General features: G+C 48.5%; 1 protein-coding gene across 2 annotated transcripts; it reads left to right on the plus strand.

The window, feature by feature from the left end:
• The first annotated feature begins 1,878 nt into the window (after positions 1–1,878).
• Positions 1,879–21,463, plus strand: Chst12 (carbohydrate sulfotransferase 12). 2 transcript variants are annotated; one of them, XM_005079975.4, is made up of 2 exons: positions 1,879–1,990; positions 19,796–21,463. In XM_005079975.4, exon 2 carries the CDS (start codon positions 19,874–19,876, stop codon positions 21,131–21,133), a length of 1,260 nt encoding a protein of 419 aa, XP_005080032.1. In that variant the 5' UTR covers positions 1,879–1,990; positions 19,796–19,873; the 3' UTR covers positions 21,134–21,463. The 2 variants fall into 2 exon arrangements, with proteins under 2 accessions (XP_005080032.1, XP_012975872.1); XM_013120418.3 differs by having other exon boundaries at positions 1,891–2,019.
• The last annotated feature ends 1,201 nt before the right edge of the window (positions 21,464–22,664 follow it).

Raw genomic sequence — 22,664 nt, forward strand, 5'->3', positions numbered from 1 at the left:
GTCACACTTCCACCTGCAATGGGAGACACCCAGTTGCTTTACAGTATCACTTGAATTTGGAGTTGTCAGTGTTTACACTGGCATAAGCCATTCCGGCTGATATGTAATAGAAAATAACATTTAGGTAGCCCAGGCTGACCTAAGACTTGCAATCCTGCCTCCATTGCCCAAGTGTTAGGATTACAGGTGAGTGTTACAACACCTGCCTAAATAAAATGCAATACAATAGGGTTTGTCAGCCAGGTATAGTGACACATGCCTTTAATGCCAGCACTTGGCAGTCAGGGGCAGAGGCAGGTGGGTGTTTGTATATTCTAGACCAGCCAGGTACCAGGTTCCAGGTCAGCTAGAGCTACATAGAGCAACTCTGTCTCAAAAAAAAAAAAAAAGGAACGTATTATATGACATTTATACTTTGTTTTGGAGACACTGTCTCATGTAGCCCAGGTTACCTCAAGCTCACTGTGTATCCAAAGATGTTTCTGAACTTCTGATCCTCCTGCCTCCAACTCTTGAGTGTGCTGGGGTTGCAGATGTGTACCACCTTGAGTTGCTTATGCATCAATAGGGATGGAACCCAGGGCTGGGCAAGCACTCCACCCACTGAGCTACATCCCCCCGCCCTGGCCCCGAAATGTACTGCGACCTATTTTCCACCCCCACAAAAGAAAGATGTTGGATCTCTAGCGCCCAGCACCTCAGAAGTGACCTTACTTGGAGACTGGGTCACTAAAATGGTAATAAAATGAGGTCATGGGGTGGTCCTAATCCTGTCTGCAGAGGCGAAGGCCTGGAAGGTCCTCCCTGCAAACTCTCTGTAGGAACCAGCCGGCGTGGCACCTGGATTCCTGCTTCTGGCTTCCAGAACTCTGGGAGCACGTGCACGCTGGGCAACACAGGGGATTTAGCTGTAGGTTTTGAGTCCTGGTAGTAAGTTGGGATCATCGACCACTGAGATATAATTAATCCTGCTAGGTTCTGCCATCCTGTGTCAGATTGCTACAGAAAGTGGCCCTGGGCTCCCGGAGAGTCTGTTGGTCGGAAAGTCTCCCTGCTTTGAGAAGGCTGCTCAGTGCTAGGATTCCGGATGTGCACCGCCATGCTTACTTTGTTTTGTGCAGGTGAGGAGTGCAGGTGCATGTGTGCGTGTCACATGTGGTCTGAGGAGGGCAGAGGACAATGTCAGGCACCTTCTAACTTTTCTTTAGTCTGAAACTTCACCAGGTAGAGTGGGCTAGGCAGCCAGCAAGCTCCAGGGGTCGCTCTGCCTCTGCCCATCTTGGCATTGCTGGCATTACAGGCAGACACCACGGAGCCCGGCTCAGGAGCGTGGGTGGTAGGGACCCGAACATAGGTTCTCACGTTTGTGAGGCAAACACTCTACTCACTGAGCCCTCTTCCCAAATCTTCCTTGGTTTTTGAGACAGGATCTCATTAAGTAAGGCTAGCCTGGAATTTCCTTCCTATTCTACTGCCTCGGACCCCAAAATAGCTGGGGTGACAGGCCTGCACCACCATGCCTGTCTCTCACTAAGAGCTTTACCTGCTTGCTCTCTCTTAAGCCCCATAAACTCTCTGACGGGATTGTCAGCCAGCTTTGCCCACGCTGCAAGTTCGTGCTGAGAGACAGGCCCCGCCCCGTGAGGCCAGCCACTCCCCCATCGCGGATTGGTTGCTGTGGAAGGGGCGGGACTCCCAGTGCATCGTGGGTGGGACCAATATCTTGCCGTAAATAAGGCGCCACATGGCACGGGCTGGCGGGGACGAGGGTGGGGAGGAGGGCGCAAGCGCATCAAGGACGGGCGTAGTCCCGCTAGCTAGTTGTCGCGAGAAGATGGAGGATGGGGGTGGGTCGGATTGGGGGGCGGGACCGCGCCTCGGGAGGGGCTGCTAGCGGGAGGGGCTGTTAGCGGGAGGAGGCGACATCGCCCGCAGAAGCGGCAGCAACAGCAGCAGCAGCAGCGGCGGCGACGGCAATAGCGGGCGCTAGGTGAGGAGCGCAGGCTCGAATGGAGTGAGGTGTGCGAGGGACTCTCGGGTCCGGGGTGGGGCGAGGGCTCACGGGTGGGCGACGCAGATCCGTACCCCGTTCTGCCTGGCTTTGGCCGCTCCCACGTGGTCCCGGGTTCGAATCCCAACTCTGGCCAACTGGCTTTGTGACCTTGGCCCAGCGCGCACCTTCTCTATGCCAGCTTCTTGTAAAGCCCTGCAGAATGCGTGGAAGAGGGTGTGGTCGCTTGGCGGATCTCCTTTGCAGTAGAAGCGCCTGGCTTTGAGGGGGGACACCTTATCAGTTTTGTCTCTGGCTATTTGGGTGGCTGGGCGAGAAAGCAATTGTTTAGAGACTGGCGTGCTGCAGTGTCCCGGCAAGACCTTGTAGTGAAGCCAGTTTTTGCACAGAGCAAGCACTGGTCCCACATCTCTCCCAGTCAGCGAGCATCCTCCTGTCCCTGAACTTGGCTGGCCACAGACAGCAGCGCAGACCCCAGCTCACAGATGGGGCTGAGCATTTCTGTGGTTGCCCCCAGCGGCAGCCTCATGCCTGGTGGGCCACAGGAAGCCGAACATTAGTGGCTAACAGTAGGACCTATCTTCTCTTTGGGCTTCTGGCCACGAAGACATCGCTGGCAGACCCTGGCCTCCGCACATCCGCCTGGCTGTTGCACAGAGAGCTGAAATGTTTGCACCCTTCTTAAATTATTGATTCTATAATCCTCACTGCGATGGGAGCCCCAGGTTGAATGAGAATGTGAACCTCGGGATGGAGTGGTGCTCTGAGCCTTTGGATTGCTGGGGCTCCACAGTGTGACTCCAGGCTTGGTAACATAAGTTAGGGCCCTGTGTCTGGGTGTGAAGGAGAGGAAGAAGATTATTGAATGAGAATGTGAACCTCGGGATGGAGTGGTGCTCTGAGCCTTTGGATTGCTGGGGCTCCACAGTGTGACTCCAGGCTTGGTAACATAAGTTAGGGCCCTGTGTCTGGGTGTGAAGGAGAGGAAGAAGATTATTGGGAAACTACTGCGGGCAGGGTATGATGCAGCTTTGAGAGTTGCCTAAGGCAGAGCATGGTGCCAGCATTTTCCAGCTGAGGCAAGGGGATTGCTGGGAGTTTTGAGGGCAGCCTGGGCTGCATAGTGACTCAGGCTCAAAAAAAAAAACACAAAAGGGCCTGCCTAGAATCTTCATGGTTAATTTCCTTACAGACGGATTGCTAGGACTTGGGGCTGAGTTTGCAGGCGGGCAGTAACTGTTTACTGCTGTCTTGTGTATGTGGGCCTGCGTAGTCAGTTTCCTGTTGCATGGGCAAACCACCAAAATGGGTGGATTGCTGGAAACCATGGGCCCTGAGTAGCTCAGGCCCACCTGGCTCAGGTTCGCCTGATTTGGTGATACGGTTCAAGCGCCACTGTATGACAGACGCTTGCAATAGGCAAAGAGAATTCCAGGTAAGCCTGGCACCCAAGAAATGGAGGCAGGAGTGTCTGCAGCTGAAGGCTAGCCTGGACTATGTGAAACCCTATCTCTAAGAAGCTCACCAAACAAAGGAACCCTACGTATGAAGAGAAGAAACAGCTAATGCAGGAGACATTGAGCCGCTGTGCTCATGGGGGTAGAACTTGGGGAGGAAAGACTAGTGGCAGGCGGGCAGTTGTGTGCATGTTCATGTGTGTGTGCAAGCGTATTGAAAGCCAGAGGACAACTTACGGTGTCATCCTCAGGAATGCCATCCACCTTCTCTGAGACAGACTGGCTGGCCTGGAGTCTACCAGTTTGGCAAGGCTGACTGACCAGTGAGCCCCGAGGATCCCATCTTGCCTCTGCCTCCCCAGTGCTAGGATTATAGGCACACACCATGCCAGACATTTTCACTTTTGTGGATTCTGGTGATCTGAACGGAGGTCCCTGTGTTTGTGTGGCAAGCCCTTTATTAACTCAGCCCTGAAAGAACCTATTTCTGCTTGAGAAGGACCTGGACGCCATGCTGGAGCCCAAGTTCTGGCATGAGCTGGGACCAGGTCTGTTAGAGGTAAACCCATGACCCTAGAGGAAAGGACAGGTGAATTTGGGGTCTAGAGAGATGCAGTAGGTGTCATCGTGGGGGTGCGGATACAGCACAGTAGCTAGGGAGAGGGAGAGGAGCCTCTCTGGGCAGCGAGGCTCTCCATAGGATGTGGTAGGAACTGGGCAGAAGGCAGAAGGGATGTGAGTTCTGGAGTGGGTAGTCACTCCCTACCATGCTAGGTGCTGGGGGAGGCATGGGATCGTGTGTGACCTTTAGATGCTAACAAGGTGTGACATTGTGAACCTCCAGCGCACAGTGCTGGGCTCAGGCTTGGAATCTCAGGGAGAACCTGAGGAAGGAGGTGCAGGCAGAAGAGAAGTGGGAGCTTAGCTGGCTGTGCACAGATCGGTTCATGGCCATTACCTCGTGATCCTCGGGGCTGGGTGGGGGCGATGATTCTGTTCTAGGAAGGCCAGGCCAGAAGGTGCCGTGGGTGAAAACAGCCTAGTTACTCATGATACTGAAATAAGTCAGGTGGGAAAATGCGTGTGTGTGTGTGTGTGTGTGTGTGTGTGTGTGTGTGTGTGTGTGTGTGTTTCTTTTTGTTTGTTGCTTTTCGAGACAGGGTTTCTCTGTATTGCCTTGACTGTCCTAGAACTTGCTTTGTAGACCAGGCTGGCCTCAACCTCACAGAGATCTGCCTGCCTCTGCCTCCGGTGTGCTGGCATTAAAGGCCTGTGTCACCATGCCCAGCTATATACATTTTGAAACAGGGTCTCATGTAACCCAGGCTGGCCTCATTCACCTCTGTAGCCAAGGATGACTTAGAACTCCTGATCTTACTGCCTCCACCTCCCAAGTGCTGGAATTCCTGGCATGCGCCTCTACACTTGGTTTATGCAGTGCTAGAGGAAGAGTCCTGGGCTCTGAGCGTGCTAGGTGAGCTGTCTACCGACTGAGCTACACCCCTAGCCCGGGACTATCATTCTAAAACAGCTTACATCTTCACTGCCCAGTTTTTACAAGTTTGTATTTCAGCCAGGCAGATGAGTACTCCTTTAGTCCCAGCACTGATAAGGCAGAGGCAGGTAAATCTCTGAATCTAAGTCTAGCCTGGTCTACAGAGCTAGTTCAGGATAGCTAAGGCTATACAAAGAAACCCTGCCTTAAACCTCATCTTGACTTTCAAGTAGCAGGAAAGCCTGTATTCCCTGTACTGTAGAGGTGGGAGCAGGAGCTGGAGATGATGGAAGAGATGGGGGGGGGGACTAGGAGAAGGGGAGGAGGAACTGAAGGAGGGGCTAGCTGTAAGTTTCACACCTCTTCAGTGTGTACAACCCCTGCTGATGGTTGTTGCTGGCCTACAGATGTGGCTGGAAATAGCCTGCCCTCTCACATAATACTTCCTGCTGTTAGCCAGTGAGGTTTCTGAAACTATTTAGAAACTCTGAAACTTTCCAAATGGGAAACAGCAGGCACAGTGGTAAGTGGGGGAAGGGCTGCCCTCGGAGCGCAGAGGAACAGCAGAGGAGAACATTCAGCCCCCAGCTGGACCAGTCCACTTGTTCCCCTGGCCTTTCCCTTTTGCCAGGAGGATGGATGATCTTCTCACATCTGGGGTAGCCCAAGACAAGAGCCCTACAAGTAACAGTGATCGGTCCCCAGTTGGAACACTCAATTGGATTGTTTCTAAAGAAACTCATAAATGAGCCGGGAGGTGGTGGTGCACACTTTTAATCCCAGCCCTAACGAGGCAGAAGCAAGTGGATCTCTGTGAGTTAGAGGCCAGTCTGGTTTACATAGTGAGTTCCAAGACAGCCAGGACTATATAGTAAAACACTGTCTTGGAAAAAAAGGAAGAAAAATAATTAATAACCCCTTACAGGATGAGGTGGTGGCATGGTGACACATGCTATCTTCCTAGGGCTTAGGAGGCTGAGGCAGGAGGTTAGACCAGACTGCTACATGGTAAGACCCTGTCTCAAAAAGCCCAAGTCAGAGTGGGGCTGTTGGCTCCCACATTCAGTCCCAGCATTTGGGAGACTGATTGGAGGTAGTTGGGAGGAGAGAGAATATGAACATAGGAGGATCAGAAAGTTCAGAGTCATCTGCTGCATATCAAATAGTTTGGGGTTAGCCTGACCTACATGAGAACCTGTCCTTTTTTTTTCTTCCTAGACAGGGTTTCTCTGTATTATTTTGGAGGCTGTTCTGGAACTTGCTCTGTAGACCAGGTTGGCCTTGAACTCACAGAAATCCACCTGCCTCTGCCTCCCGAGTGCTGGGATTAAAGGCATGTGCCACTAACACCTGATGAGAACCTGTCTTAAAAAAGAAAAAAAGATACCTAAGGAAAGATTTAGTAGTTGTCTCAGTGGATAAGTGCTGACCGTGCAAGCAGGAGGACCTGAGTTTGCATCACTTGTACTCACATAGAAGCCAAGTATGGCAATGTGTACCCACGGGCTCAGTGCTGGCAGAGAAGGGGGAGTGGGGACAGGAGGATTCCTGGGGGTCACTCATGATTTCCAGCTTCAGTGAGGAATTCTGTCTCAAAACAAAGTGGAGAGCGACTGAGGAAGACACCCAAACGTCAGCCCCTGGCCTCCATGTTCACATACTCATGAACAGCAAAAATAAGTAAGTGAATAGGAAATTCCTTGAACTCCATCCTCAGGCAAGAGAGCATTAGCTAGACACTTAATATACTGTCCAAATGTGTCTCTTCTGAACTGAGGGTGACTGGTCAGGTTATGTCCCTATATAAGGTATTAAGCCTAGACAGAAAAAGACGGTTGGAGGGACCGTGTGTTCCCTGGAGATGGGTGAGAAGAGCCATTGCAGGGGGCCAGGGGACCAGCAGGACACCATGGCTACAGGTGCTCCTGAGCCCAGCAGCTCACGGGGCCTATGGGAGAGGACGGGTTTGGAGGAGATGGACTCACACTGGAACAGCTGCAGGGAACTTGACACAGTTGGCAGAGTTGAGACTGGATTAGTCCTCAGAACACAGAAAACAAAGCACGTGAAAACACAAGACTGTTATTAGTTCCCAGGAAAATAAACTGTTGTTCGGGAGGGAAAAGAAAAATAATTACGGTGTCCTGGCAGTCCCAGATGTGAATAGAATCCCCATAGCCGTGTCAATGTATGTAAACACGGGCGGCTGCTCTAATTGGAGTCATGACATGCCTGGGAGGGACCGTAGGGAAGGGGACACACTGTAATGTCACCTGCTGTGATTAGCTACTGAGAGCTACTAGGTGCATAGGGAGAGTGGGCAGTCAAAGTTAGGCATACGTGCCAGCACTCAGGAGGCAGAGGTGGGTGGATTCCTGAGTGAGTTCAAGGTCAGCCTAGGCTACATAGTGAGACCATGTCTCAGAGAGAGAAGAATGAGGGAAAAGCAGCTGTGGAGATAGGGAAAGAGGAAAGGGATATTGGTTGCTAAGGAACCTGCTGGACACCATCAGTACAGATTGCAGCAGTCTCAGCCAGGCATGGCTGTCTTGGAGCGAGAGACTTCCCCTCCTTGGCTGGCTTGTGTGCACTCTCACTAGTTGGTGAGGCTTTCCTGTATGCATTTTCCCTCATTATTCTCATTGTTCTCTGTATCCTGTCTCAGCTCTGGTCTCTTGGTTGTTTGTCAAAGTTGTGACCTGTTGGATGTGAATGCTGAGACACGTCCGGCCTTTTACATGTGTGTGACTAATTCAAGTTCATATCTCATTCTTAAGCAGCAAGCACTCTTACCCACTGAGTCATCTCGGCTTCTGTAAAGGAATCTTTTAAACACATTTACAAGTGGTGAGAGTGCCAGATGCTGACATTAGCCATCTTTGTCCCATTTCCTTTCTGTTAAGATTTTTTTTATTCATGCATATGTACCCACTGGTGTCCAAGTTCTCACAGAGGCCAGAATAGGGTGTTGGATTGCATGGGCCTAGAGCTACAGGTGGGCAGTTATGACCTGTTTGATGTGAATGCTGAGAATCTAACCCAAGTCCTCTGGAAGAGAAGCCTGTGCTCTTAACTGCTGAGCCAGCTCTCGTTGAACCTGGAACTTGCTTGGCTGGCCAGCAAGGTCTCAGGACCCTCCTGTCTGCCATTCACTCCCAGTGCTGGAATTATAGGAACATGTGTAGACACGTCCAGTTTTTTATGTGTGTGTGAGTATTCAAGTTCATACCTCATTCTTAAGCAGCAAGCACTCTTACCCACTGAGCCATCTTGGCTCCTGTAAAGGAGTCTTTAAACACATTTACAAGTGGTGAGAGTGCCAGTGACCCCTGCTCACTTGCTACCCACTTTCAGAATTAGGATGGCGGAAAATGTGAGTCCTCCTGTCTCCTACCTCACACGAGCCCCAGTGCCCTGAGCCTCTAGGACATGCTGTGGCAAATACAAAGGGTCCTCCCTCTCAGAGCTGCTTAGAATAAGTGGTGACAGTCTCCACACAGTGACAGATCTGAGATGTGGCAGGTGCTGTGGAGAAGAGATGGGATATGGCCAGTGGCTACATGGTGGGTGGTGACAGAGTTGGGGATCCACAACTGGGAGATTATGGGGCCTAGGACCTGCTTTCTGATGCATGACCAGGAAGGCCTTGGGACAGAGTGAACTCTTTTAGAGACAGGGTTTCTCTGTGTAACAGTTCTGGCTGGCCTCAAACTCACTGAGATCCACCTGCCTCTGCCTCCCAAGTGCTGGGATTAAAGGTGTGTGCCATCGCCGCCCAGTTTAGAGTGAGTTTTGAAGTGCCCCAGAGCGTAATTGGCCCAGCGGAGGGACATTGGTGCAGTGGAAGCCTGTCCCACCAGGTCACTGATGAAGGACAAGGAACCTCTGAGGTTATACTGGAGTGACCAAGAGGAAAGATAAACAGGCCTGGTCACCACCATGGAAAGGGCTAGAAGTAGGCTCCCAGGGACACCAGGATAGAAGTGGGGGACTGGGGACAGAGATGTTTCCTAATTGGATTTCACCACAAGTGTGGCAGAAAGGTGGGAGGGTAGAATCAGGGACATTGGAGCAGTACAAGTGAGAACCGTGAGAGGCTTGAGTGGGTAGAGGATCTAGGCAGGGAGGAGATATGGATAGACTTTACAAGTAAAGTCAAGCATGGTCTACTGTTGTTTTCTGTTCTGGGAATGGAACCTTGGCTCTCACACATACTTTACCATTGAGCCATGACCCCAGTCCCTCATTGGTGGATTCTAGACAAGTGTTCTACCCTGAGTTACACTCTATGTCCTTATAAGGGGATTCTAGGCAGGTGCTCTACCACTGAGCCACACCCCAGTCCCTCACTGGGGAATTCTAGGCAGGTGCTCTACCACTGAGACACACCCCAGTCCCTCACTGGGGGATTCTAGGCAGGAATGTTGTTATGGGCCTATATCCCCAGTTTTTTAAATATAAAAAGTATTACGTATATTTGTGTATGTGCATGTGCACATATGTGCATGCACGTGCTTGACATAGTCAGAGGATAACCTGTGGGAGTCAGTCTTCTCCTTCCACCATATGGTTATCAGGGGTCAAACTCAGGTTGTCGGGCTTGGAGGCAAGCACCTTTACTTGCTGAGCCCAATACTATGGAATACTACCCAGCAATGACACAGGTACATTCTCCTGACATAAGCGATGGCCTGAGTGAACCTCAGATGCATTGTGCTGAGGAAAGCTATACAAGCAAAGCCTCTGTAGTGTATGATTCAATTTACCTTATAGAAAACAGTGGAGATTGCCATGGCTGAGTGTCAGAGGTTGGTAGCATCTTATTTAATTTTACTTTTTTATTTTTATTTATTATTTTTGTTTGAGACAGGGTTTTTCTGTGTAGACCCGGCTGCATCTTATTTATCTTTAAAGACAGGGTCTGGTGTAATGCAAGCTGTCCTGGACCCCACCTCCAGAGTGCTGGATGACAAGTATGTAGTACCGCCCTCAGCTGGAAATATTAATTGTAGTATACATATGCCAAAATTCAGTCAGTGGCATATTAAGCTACATTTTAAACAAGGAGAGGGAGTTTTATTCTGTGTCAATCATTCCTCAATAAGCCTGTTAAAGAGAGCTCAGAGAGGCCCGAGTGACTCAATTGGGAAGGAATGCCTTGCTTGCAGAGGATCTGGAGTCCCTGGGGTTCTGTGACAGGGCTGTCCTCTGACATACCTGTGTCAGACAGTAGCTGGCCTCTATTTCTTCCCCTTCCAGCCAAGTGCATTGCTTTCCTTCCTTCGCACTTCCTATGCACTTCTCACAGGCAGTGGACTCTGTACGATGAGACAAAGAAACCCCCAGTCTAGGTGGCAAAGGAAATATTGGTAGTTTAGATGGGTTTCTGCAGAGAAGCAGCCAGTGCTGGGAGAGTGTGTGCACAAAGAGACTGAGTGTAAAAAAATTGGCCAATATAAGCCCAGCCTGGTGACTCCTGCCAATAATGTCAGCTACTTGAGAGGCTGGAGCAAGAAGATGGCAAATTCCAGGATTGCCTGGCTGTATAGTGAGTCCAAAGTCAGCCCTGGCAATTTATGAGACCTTATATGCAAAGGAAAAGGAGGACAACAGCTCAGTGACTGGTAGAGCATCTGCCTAGAATCCCCCAGTGAGGGGCTGGGGTGTGGCTCAGTGTAGAGCACCTGCCTAGAATCCCCCAGTGAGGGGCTGGGGTGTGGCCACCCTTCTGTCCCCAGCTCCTTACCCATGTTGATGTGAACAGTGGTTTGGAACACTTGGGCCCTAACATGGCACCTGCCTTCTGGCTGCTTGGCTTGCCTGTGGCATTGTATGGATGTGGTGGGTGAGAGAAGTGAGAGACAGCCCTGTTGCAGGCAACCACGCCTACCTGGCGGTTGAGTTTGGTGTTGAACCTGCCCGGGTTATCCGAACACTTAGGAGCACAGTCTCCCCAGCCTCCGAAGGTGTCCTGCTGAAGGCAGAGCCCAGGTTCCGCAGCTGTTGCAAGTCTACCTGATGGCAGGTTGTTTTGCTGAGCTGCCCTAGGCTGCTCTCCTGTTGCCTCAGAGCACACGGAGCCTTTGTTGACTGCTGTTTTGAAAGAGTTGGAGATTTTGGATTTGAAAACAACACCCTTATTTTTTAAATGGAAAATTACTCTCTGAGGTCATTTGTGGTCCCTGACTTGTTTTGGAGTCAGGCAGGGACCGTGGCTGTGGTTCTCTGTCCCGCTGCTCGCAGCTGACGCCCCAGCCCTCATAGAAGGCAGCATAGTTGTCCCTCAGATGTCTGGAAACAAGGCTGGACATTTCTAGATCCCAAACTACTTAAAAATAAAGTAAAATAAAACTGGTTGCTGATGGTGCTGACCGGGCAGGCCTTTTCCTTCCTTTGCTCTTGCTCCTTGCAGTCCTGTGAGTTGTGACTTTAAAGTGGCAGAGTGGGCCCCTTCAAAGGGCCACTGTCACAGAGCCCTCTCCTGTATACAGCTGACTCATTTCTGTAACTGCTGTTTATGTGGTTTGTCTGAGGTCAGACATGACAAGAGAGGACTGCCTTGATGTTAAAAATGAACCCTGGCCTCTCAGACTGGAAGGGGAACGTGTCTCAGTGGACAGAGTCCTCGGGTTTGTCACCTTGCTGTGAACTGTCATGAGAGGGGCTGCAGCTGGCCCAAGTCTGACCATGTGTGAACTTGGCATTGTTTCACCAAGACAAGTCCAAAGCCGGATGAGGAAACAATGGGGTGTAGCTGTCTAAAGGGAAACTTTAGGTGGGAATTATAGCTCAGCAGTAGACTACTGGTCTAGAATCCCCCAGTGAGGGGCTGGGGTGTGGCTCAGTGATAGAGCACCTGCCTAGAATCCCCCAGTGAGGGACTGGGGTTTGGCTTAGCCAGAGAGTACTTAGCTATTTTGTGTGAAACCCTGGCATTAAAAGAAAACTCAGAGATTTAGTACCATATTTTACTTCCTATAAGAACTCAGGTAGAACTCATTGCCAGTCTTATTTTCTTGCATCCCTTCATTCCATAGTTTTTTCAAAAAGATATATTATATATGTGTGTGTGTGAGAGAGAGAGAGACAGAGAGACAGAGAGAGACAGAGAGAATTTTGCCTGCATGTATGTCTGTGTACAGTGTGTTTGCCTGGTGCCTATGGAGGCCAGAAAAGGGTGTCAGATGCACTAGAACTGGACTTCTAGGCACTTGTGAGCTGCCATGCAGATGCGGGGACCAAACCCTGGTCCCTGCAAGAGCAGCCAATGTTGTTAACCGCTAAGCCATCTCTCTAGCTCACCATTGCACATCTTTAATAAACAGGTCTCTTAGTCCTGTGATAATTTTTTATGTAATAAGCAAGAGCACTTTATTAAAATTCCAACATGATGGGGTGACAAGAGAAGTCTTCAGGCTTCTTTTAAGCAAGATTTAGGGAATTCCAGGGAGGGAAGTTTAGTCTGGGGCCTGGTTGGTGGGTTTAAACTGAAAGTTTATGGGCTGCATTAGGATTGGTGGGTGGCTTGGTGCTTGGAGTCTTTTCAGCTGCGGGGTGGGAGAAGCTATCTCTTACACTTGCACAAAGTCATGGGCATCCTCTAATTGGTTGCCCCTGGGTCACAGCTTTCCCAAGAACTGCTTGCTCAGCTCCAGTTGGTTCTAGTAAACTGAAACTAAGGCCTGGTCCCTGGCAGGAGCCATTAGAAACCTATGGTAGCTCTGGTCTGGCTCTCTGACCCTCTCAGAGACCACTACAGAAAACCACAACCAATCAAGATGCAGAGTTCTGGAGCCCAGTCCAACTGGGCTCATCTACAAAACACCCAAGACTGAGGGAATATTAGGGAAGAGGGGGTTAGAAATATAGTAGAGGATCAGGAAGTTTGCTGTGAAACTGTGTCTTCTAGAAATGTCTCACCAGTGTGACTGCCCGAAGATGAGCAAGCAACAATAAAGATGCCAAAGTGAATAAGGGAAAGACCACAAGGCCTCGAACCCACATCTTTGCCAAAGTGAATAAGGGAAAGACCACAAGGCCTCGAACCCACATCTTTGCCAAAGTGAATAAGGGAAAGACTACAAGGCCTCGAACCCACATCTTTGCCAAAGTGAATAAGGGAAAGACTACAAGGCCTCGAACTCACATCTTTGCCAAAGTGAATAAGGGAAAGACCACAAGGCCTGGAACTCACATCTTTGCCAAAGTGAATAAGGAAAAGACCACAAGGCCTCGAACCTACATCTTTCTTTTTTTGCCGTTTTTTTAATTGAGATATATGTTTTTCCCTACTCTCCTTTCTTCCTCCCCTCTCCCCTCCCACCCTCCCCCCTGCCCTCCACACTCTCAATTTTCTCAGGAGATCTTGTCTATTTCCTCTTCCTAGTTGAATCCATGTATGTCTCTCTTTCTCTTTTTTTTTTTTATTTTGACTGACCTATTTAATTTATTTGAAGAATTAGTAGCAACACTTGTTGGTTCATGTGTTTTGGACTTCACTATAGTCAGTGATCATAAGTCTTTTTTTCCCATTATTTTTTATTACTTTTTTTTTTTTTTTTAGAAAAGAGCTTGTTTCACATGTCAATCCCAGCACCCTCTCCCTCCTGTCCTCCCGCACCCCCTCACCATCCCCCCAGCCTCCCACCCTATCCCCACTCCCTTCCACATAGGACATATCCACAGTCTGTCATTTTGCTCAGGGCAGGGTCCAGGCCCTCCCCCAAGAGTCCAGGCTGAGAGAGCATCCCTCTTTATGTTATGGACACATGAAGTCCATTTGTATGCCAGGGATAAATACTGATCTGCTGCCCAGGGCCCCATAGGTTTCCCAGGCCTCTTCACTGATTCTCACATTCAGGGGGTCTGGATCAGTTCCATGCTGGCCTCCCAGCTGTCGGTCTGGGGTTCAAGCGCTCCCACTTGTTCAGGTCAGCTGTTTCTGCTGGTTTCTCCAGCCCATTCTTTGCCCATTTGCTCATCACTCCTCTCTCTTTCACTGGGTTCCAGGGGTTCAGTTCAGTGTTTAGCTGTGGGTGTTTTCCTCTGCTTCCATCAGTCACTGGATGAAGGTTCTAGGATGGCATATAGGATAGTCTCTTACTTTCCAGTATCTCAGGCCCTGCTTACCTGGAGTCCATGGGGTTTGATGCATTGTGTTATAGGTTTTCATTCATTTAAATCTTTCTTTTAAGGGGCTGAGGTGACTCAGTAGGTAAAGTGCTTGCTGCATAGGTGTGATGACCTAAGTTTGATCCCCCAGACTCCACATAAAAAGCCAGATGCAAAAAACCAGGTGTGTGTCTAATATAGCACTTGGAAGGTAAAACAGGAGCAGAGAGGAAAGAAGTGTCCCGAAGCTTGGGAGCACCAACTCCAGAGAAGTTGTCTTCTGGCCTCCACCTGTGTGCTCTGACATATGCATGCCCCCCCACCATGTGTGAAACCATGCATACATTTTAAAAAGTGTATGAGTTCTTTTGAGGCCAAGGGTTAGCAAGGCTGCAGTAAGGAAGCCAAGAAAGGAGGACCGCTGAGTTTGAGAACAGCCGAGCCTGTATAGTGAAATACTATTTTCCCTTTGAAACATTGTCTCAAACAATAAATTTCCCTTTGGAACATTGCCTCAAACAACGAAAATTCCCTTTGAAACATTGTCTCAAACACAAATTTCCCTTTGAAACATTGTCTTAAACCACAAAACTTCCCTTTGAAACATTGTCTCAAACAACAAAAATCCCCTTTGAAACATTGTCTCAAACAACAAAAAATTCACTTTGAAATATTGTCTCAAACACTAAGCAATAACAGAAATTCCCTTTGTGGTAGCCCTTGAGTTAATTTAGAAGTCAGCCATTTGGTTCCCAGGTGTTTGGAGACTTTTCTATTACATTTCTGATATGATATCTTGTTTTTATAGCATTGTAACCAAATAGTTCTGAATGGTTTCAGTTCCGTTAGCCATGTCTACATCTGGCTTACTGCATTGAATGCTTTGTTGCTTGGCGGTGAAAATGTGAATTCAGTTGTATCAGGAAGCATTTGTGTGCCAGTTACATCCTGTCCTGTGGTTCTCTCAATTATCAAGACTGGAATGTCAGAGCTGGAGAGATGGCTCTGCATTTAAGAGGATGTACTGTTTTGACAGAGGACTCCAAGTTTGGTTCCTAGTACCCACATCACATGGATCACAACCATCTGTAACTACAGGTCCAGGCCCTCTAATAGTCTCTTCTAGCCTCTGAGGGCACCTGCACTTGCATTCAGATACCCACATGGACAGACACACAAATACATGTAATCAAACAAAATCAAATGTAAAAAAAAGATTAGAATGTTAAAGTCTCTAAAGATAATTGTGAATTTTCCCCTAAATATACCTTAACTATATATGTATACACACACACACACACACACACACACTAACTTTTTGAGATAGGGTCTTATGTAGCCCAGGCTATCCTGAAACTCACTTTGTAGCTCAGGATGACCTTAAATCCCTGATCCTTCTGTTTCCACCTTCTGATTATTGAGATTACAGGCATGTGCCACTATACCTGTTTTTATACAGTGCTGGGGATAGAATCCATGGTTCAGTAGTTGCTAACCGAGCTACATCCCCAGTCTGAATTTTTGCTTTATGTATTTTGAAGCTATATTGTATGATGAATATGTATTTATGGTTGTTATGTCTTTATGGGTTGAATTTTCTGTGATGATGCAACATCTTTCCTTGTCTTAAGTAAGTTATTTTCTTCCGAAGTTTTCTTCATCTGATATTAATATAACTGCTTCTGCTTGCTTTTGATTAATGTTTATATGACTAATATTGTCTGTCCCAGTGGAGAGGAATGGAGAAAGTAGACTGCCAACCAGCCCTGTCTCCATGTCCTTTGTCTACCCATGTAACGTTTATCTATCCTATCTGTGTGAGTCTAAAGTCTTATATGTAGCCTATTTTTTATCATAACTAAGGAAAACTATAATCACAACTATCTGTCTTCAACTCCATCAAAGACCACAGAAGGATAATATATAAACACTAGAATTGACAGAGACATCTCACTACCTGGACAGTCACTCAAAGTTCCTTTGTAATATTGGGGCATCTATCTTCAGCCCAAAGGCCACATGTGTCTGGAAGACTTCTCAGCAAAGCAGGAAATTTCAAACTGTCCATCTGCATTGGCAGTCTGTCAGTCATTTTTCTGTGTCCTGCAGAAAGTCTGTCAGACTCTTCCATGAAGCAGGAACCCTGAAGGACTGTCCAAATCCAGTAGTCACTTTTCTGTGTGTCCTGCATGTCCAGATTATACAGCAACAGTCAAACAGTCCAGGCAAGAACAGTTTCTTGCCCAAAAGGCTAATCTTGCCATGTTGAAAGCAAACTTCATAATGAGTTCCTTCGATGCCCATCTTCCTTTCAGATGTAATTGATGTGCCAGGAGCAGACATTTCTCATTGTCAAGAAAAACTCTAAACCATTTTAAATGCCATTTTCTGAAGGTCTTTGAAAGGTTTGAAGACTATCTATATATCTCAAATATATCTCTGTATATCTAGAAAACCTAACTAACCTAACTATAAGTTCTGACTATTATAGGTAACTATCTATAATCTGGATTTTATTATGTATTATGTTTTAAAAGATCAGTATAAACACAATGCTTAATCAAGAGGAGAAATACACATATCACAAAATTGATCTTAAATTTGTATCAATAAATGAAAAACCATACCAATACAAAGTATTCATTTCCATACCATAATCCCCTTTTACCTTTAAAAAGGGATTGGTTGTGATCATTAACCAATTTATAAGCAATCCCATTTAAATGAAAATAAAGATTTATAAACAAAATTTGGGAATTTGGATGTTGTTTATTCCAAACTTCTTCCTGTTGATAGGGGGCACTGTCCATACCATGGGGATCATGACAAAACTCAGAAACCTGGCTAAGTCCTTGTTTTTGTAGTCTGTAAGTCTGCATCATCTCAGCTGTTTCAGATGCTGGATCACCTGGGCCCCTGCTTCTGGGGGTCTTGGTTCATCAAACCACAGATGCCTGGAAGGAATCCACATAAAATATTTTTTCCAAGTAACCTGTCCTTATGTTTAGATTCAGAAATCATAGCATTTTAAAAATATATAAGTTGGATTAATTTAGTAGCATTTACAATCAAGTATATTTTAGTAGTTGTTTTTTCCTTAGCAACTGGACAACTGAAAAACACAATAGCATACAGTATCCAGACTCTCTGTGTATTTCCATCTTTATGTGGTTTTTTATTACTCTATTTCTTTTACTTTTATTTATTTATTTATTTGAAACAGGGTTTCTCTGTGGAAATCTGTCTGTCTCTTCCAAGCCTATGTACTTTTTTTTTTTGGTTTTTCGAGACAAGGTTTCACTGTATTGTTTTGGAGACTGTCCTGGAACTCGCTTGGTAAACCAGGCTGGTCTCGAACTCACAGAGATCCACCTGCCTCTGCCTCCCGAGTGCTGAGATTAAAGACGTGCACCACCAACTCCCAGTGCTTACATACATTTTTAAACACACCTTAAACCTTTACAGGTTTTTCTTGATCTAAATCTGACTTTACTATAAATCTTTATGTTTTCCTGGCCACATGTCTGTTAAACAACATTGCTTATCAAAACTGCGGCTGTTTTAATTGCTGTTTTTGCAAGATGGTGGGGGTAAGTTTACCACCAGTGCTGGCCAGCAAGTCTCCGTTTGTCTCTAGCAAAACAGAGCTCACCCAAGAAAAATGCTGCTACCAAGAAGCCATGCTTCTCTCTGTTCTTTTGTTTCTAAAATCCCCTTTAAGCTTTTGTCATTCTACGTGGAAATTTATATCCTACATGCTGACATCATATGTAACATGTAGTCTTCCTGCCCACTGCCTGGTTCCTGTTGCTTCTTTCAGCCCCCAAATAACATACAAGACACTATATTAATTATGAAGCTATTGGCCATTTGCTCAGTTTCTTTTCGGTTAGCTCTGACTTGATTATTAACCCATAATTACTAATATATATTTTATAAGGACTTATCTTTATGAGGACGCACTCCTGCCGCATCCATTCTTCCCGGGAGATCACATGGCGAGAGCTCTCCTCACTATATTTCCCAGAATCCTCCTAGACTCCTAGTTCCACCTATCTTGTTTCCCTATTGGCCAAGAGTGCTTTATTCAAACCAATCAGACACATATTTACAGAATGACATTTCTCAACACACCCACTCCTTGCTGTGGTGATGGGAGTCATGGTGGACTCCACCCACCCTGGGTCTTTCTGTGAAATGGGCAGGGAGTCAATTGGATAACCCACCTCACACCATCTCATCTAACCATCTCCTAGCTCTCAACACCAGGTAGAATCAGGCTACCACACCACCTTGCTGACAGTCAGTGTCTCTTGCTCCTATGGTGAGGCCTGAGAATCAGCTCCCTTGCTCAGGCCCCTTGACTATCACATGGCACCTGAGTGGGTGTGGGAATACACCTCTGTTTTGGTGAAGAGTGGTCTGGGAGGTCCTGATACACTTTCCTGTTGATGCTTAGCTGATGGTATGGGTGTTACTGGACCGATTTTCCTGTTGCTAGGCTACTGTGAGCATGACCCTGACCTCAATGATGAGACAGATGCACTTCCTTGGGGACCAGCTTTGGGACCCAGAAACCAGATCACTTGCCCCTGACCTGGACTTCAGGTCCATGCCATCTGGGCACTCTGTCCACATGAGAGCCAGACTGTGCCAGAGGCAGGTCACTCTGCTGATGTCTCACTGTATACTGTGGCAGGGCCTGGCTCAGCTGCACTTGCTTGGTCTGAGAATGCACAATGGGAGGAAGGGTGGCTTGTGCATTGCATAAACTTCAGCCATAGCCTCCTGATGACAGATGTTCCTGTCAACCTCCTCGCCCTCCTCCTTGGCTCCTTCTCGAATGGGTAGTTCCTGGGAAGCCATTTTTTCTCCTTTTTTTTAATTTTAAATTTTAGTCTGTATGTGTGTGTGTGTGTGTGTGTGTGAGAGAGAGAGAGAGAGAGAGAGAGAGACAGAGAGAGAGACAGAGAGAGAGAGACAGAGAGAGAGAGAGAGAGAGAATATGAAGACTAGAGGTCCTAGGTCAATCTCCAGTGCCATCTCAGGAACCATCCATCTCAGAATTTGTAAGTGGGTGTTATGTGAGTGTGTGTTAGTGCACATGTGTGTAGCGTATGTGTGTGGGGGTGTTAGATGAAACAGGGTGTCTCTAGTATTTGAGGCTTGTCCACTGTGCTCAACAGACGGCCAGTGCACCCAGGAACCCCCTGGGATTACAAGCTCACACCTTCACACTTAGCTTTTTTCTTTTCTTTCTTTTGCTTTTTGAGACAGGGTCTCTCTGTATAGTCCTGGTTGTCCTGGAACTCACTGTGTAGACCAGGCTGGCCTCCAACTCACAGAGATCCTCCTGCCTCAGCCTGGGATGAAAGGCATGCACAGTGTGCTGGCCACACCTGGCTGAAGTGGATTCAGAGAATCTGACTCAGGTCCTCATGCTCCCACAATAAACTCTCTACCCACTGGGACATCTGCCTAGCCCCTTGACCTTTTTCAGTTCAGGGACAGAGTCTCTCCTTACTTTGGTGACACTCCATCCTGGAGAAACCGAAGCCCCAACCAGAATCAACACATGGAGGCTAGATGCTGGAGTGCAGGCAGGGCTGTTTGATGGGAAGTGGGGGAGGTCCTTGACATCAGCAAATACCCACTACCTACTTGTGAGAGGAAAACCCATGCTGTTCTGAACCTCTAACCTGTGTGTTCTGGACTTTCCAGGTTCGTCTCCCAGCACCATGTCCCTGCTGTACACAAGACTGAAGTGAGGGGCCCGGGGTTGGCCCTGCCCAGGGCAGCATGACCAAACCTCGGCTCTTCCGCCTGTGGCTGGTACTGGGGTCGGCGCTCATGATTCTTTTGATCATCGTATATTGGGACAACGTGGGCACCGCTCACTTTTATCTGCACACATCCCTATCCAGGCCACACATCCTGGAGCCACTTCCCACCCCGGGCCTGGGCAGTGAGAATGTGTTCACTTCTGATGTGGATGAGTTTTTGGACACACTACTTAGTTCCAGTGCGAAGCAGAATGACCTTTCCAGAAGAAAAACTGAGCAGCCCCCAGTGCTCGCTCCCAGCAAGCCGGTCCTGAGCCACATGGAGGAGAACGTGAGAGGCTACGACTGGTCCACCCATGATGCCCAGCAGAATCCAGACCGGGATCGGCAGCAGGCGGAGAGGAGGAGCCTGCTGAGAGACTTCTGTGCCAACGCCAGCCTGGCATTCCCCACAAAGGACCGCACTTTTGATGACATCCCCAACTACGAACTCAACCACCTGATCGTGGACGATCGCCACGGGGTCATCTACTGCTATGTGCCCAAGGTGGCCTGTACCAACTGGAAACGAGTGATGATTGTGTTGAGCGAGAGCCTGCTGGACCGGGGCAGCCCCTACCGAGACCCCCTGGACATCCCCCGGGAGCACGTGCACAACTCCAGCACGCACCTGACTTTCAACAAGTTCTGGCGCCGCTACGGGAAGTTCTCGCGCCACCTCATGAAGGTCAAGCTAAAGAAGTATACCAAGTTCCTGTTCGTGAGAGACCCCTTCGTGCGCCTCATATCAGCCTTCCGCAGCAAGTTCGAACTGGAGAACGAGGAGTTCTACCGCAAGTTCGCGGTGCCCATGCTCCGGCTGTATGCCAACCACACCAGCCTGCCCGCCTCGGTGAGCGAGGCCTTCAGCGCTGGTCTCAAGGTCTCCTTCGCCAACTTCATCCAGTACCTGCTGGACCCACACACCGAGAAGCTGGCGCCCTTCAACGAGCACTGGCGACAGGTGTACCGCCTCTGCCACCCGTGCCAGATAGACTATGACTTCGTGGGGAAGCTGGAGACCCTGGATGAGGATGCCGCCCAGCTCCTGAGGTCCCTCAAAGTGGACTCCCAGCTCCACTTCCCCCCCAGTTACCGGAACAGGACGGCCAGCAGCTGGGAGGAGGACTGGTTTGCCAACATCCCCCTGGCCTGGAGGCAACAGCTCTATAAACTCTACGAAGCCGACTTTGTTCTCTTTGGCTACCCCAAGCCGGAAAACCTGCTTAGAGACTGAGCTCCCAGCACCAAATAAGCACCCACGCTGTCCCATTAAACCCAGCGACTTTCCCGGTGAGGTGGTCCTTTGAGGATGGAGCCCTGTGCCACCCGGCTTCCATCAGGCGGAGGATGCTACACCTTTCCCGACGGGAGACCACAGAACTTCCAAGACGCTGGCACCTCACACTCCAGGGTTTTGCACACCCCGCCCTTTTGCAATCTGGATTTGTTTACTCCACAGCCTGTATTCATGGAACACTGTTAATACTGTTTTCTAAGATTAATATATTTCAGATATATTTAATACGAAAGTGGGAGAGAGTTGGAGTAAAGCGTGGCGCCCGCACCCTTGCACTCTTGTGGTTCTTTGGGTCAGAAAACCAGCACACCCAGGGAGGGACCCAAGGGTTAATGGGATATCCAAGCCCCTCCCCCCAAGATCTCAAAGTGTCTTCAAAGAGCCTAAATTTGAAGCCAACTGTTTTAGTTTGTTGTTGTTGTTACTGAAGCAAAACACCTGAGGTTCAGTCGTATTTAAGGACCTGGTGCTAACATCAGCACCTGTGAGGTCCTCAGGGAGGTGGCAGCAGCTGGCATGGGTGCGAGAGGGAAGGCTCTTACCAGACAGGAAGCTGAGTGTGGCTGAGGCCCTTCTGCCTCTTCTGAGGGCATGGGCTCCCTCAGCTTAGAACTCCCTGGCCCCTGAGGACAAGCTTCCAACATACCCAAACCATTCCCAGCCACCACAGGCTTTACCTATAATACATTATTAAAAAATTATTTATTTCTTGAGTATAGGCGGGCTTTGCCTGCATGTTTGTCTGTGCACCACGAGCATGCAGTACACACAGATGCCAGAAGAGGGCATCCGATCCCCTGGAATTGAGTTTGAGCTGGTTGAGAGTCATGCATGGTGTGGGTGCTAGGTCCTCTGGAAGAGCAGCCCGTGCTCTTACCACTGAGCCATCTCTTCAGCCCCAGAGCCCTCTTATGAAGTGGTGATACGTTTGAGAAGGGTAAGCAGTGGTACAGCTTCAGGGCTCCCTGCTGAAACAGGTTCAGAGGTAAACTGTTGTCAGATCAGAGCCTCAGAGCAAAGCTAATTCTCCATCCTAGCTGATCCATCAGGTTCACAGCCATTGCCCCAGCTTAGTGATGTGGGTCTGTTATCCCAGCTACGTGGGAAGCTGAGGCAGGAGGGTCACAAGTTTAAGACCTGCCTGGGCTACAGAGTGAGTTCAAGGCAATAGCAGCGTGTGAGACCCTATCTTGAAATAAAATATTAAAAGAGGGCTTAGTGGCCGGGTAGTGGTGGTGCTTGCCTTTAATCCCAGCACTTGGGAGGCAGAGGCAGGTGGAGCTCTGTGAGTTCGAGGCCAGCCTGGTCTACAAAGTTACACAGAGAAACCCTGTCTCTTGAAAAACCAAAAAATAAAAAATAAAAAGAGGGCTCAGTGATAAGAGCATCTGCCTAGACTCCCCCAGTGAAAAGTTGGATGTGTGGTGTTTAATTTAACACACAGGATCCTGACTAAGCTATTGAATTA

The sequence above is a fragment of the Mesocricetus auratus genome, unplaced genomic scaffold, assembly GCF_017639785.1.
Source record: "Mesocricetus auratus isolate SY011 unplaced genomic scaffold, BCM_Maur_2.0 Super-Scaffold_100008, whole genome shotgun sequence".
Taxonomy (NCBI): Eukaryota; Metazoa; Chordata; class Mammalia; order Rodentia; family Cricetidae; genus Mesocricetus; species Mesocricetus auratus.

Excerpts from the sequence above, each read along its gene's own strand:
- Chst12 (XM_005079975.4), top strand. The coding sequence starts at position 19,874 with ATGACCAAACCTCGGCTCTTCCGCCTGTGGCTGGTACTGGGGTCGGCG.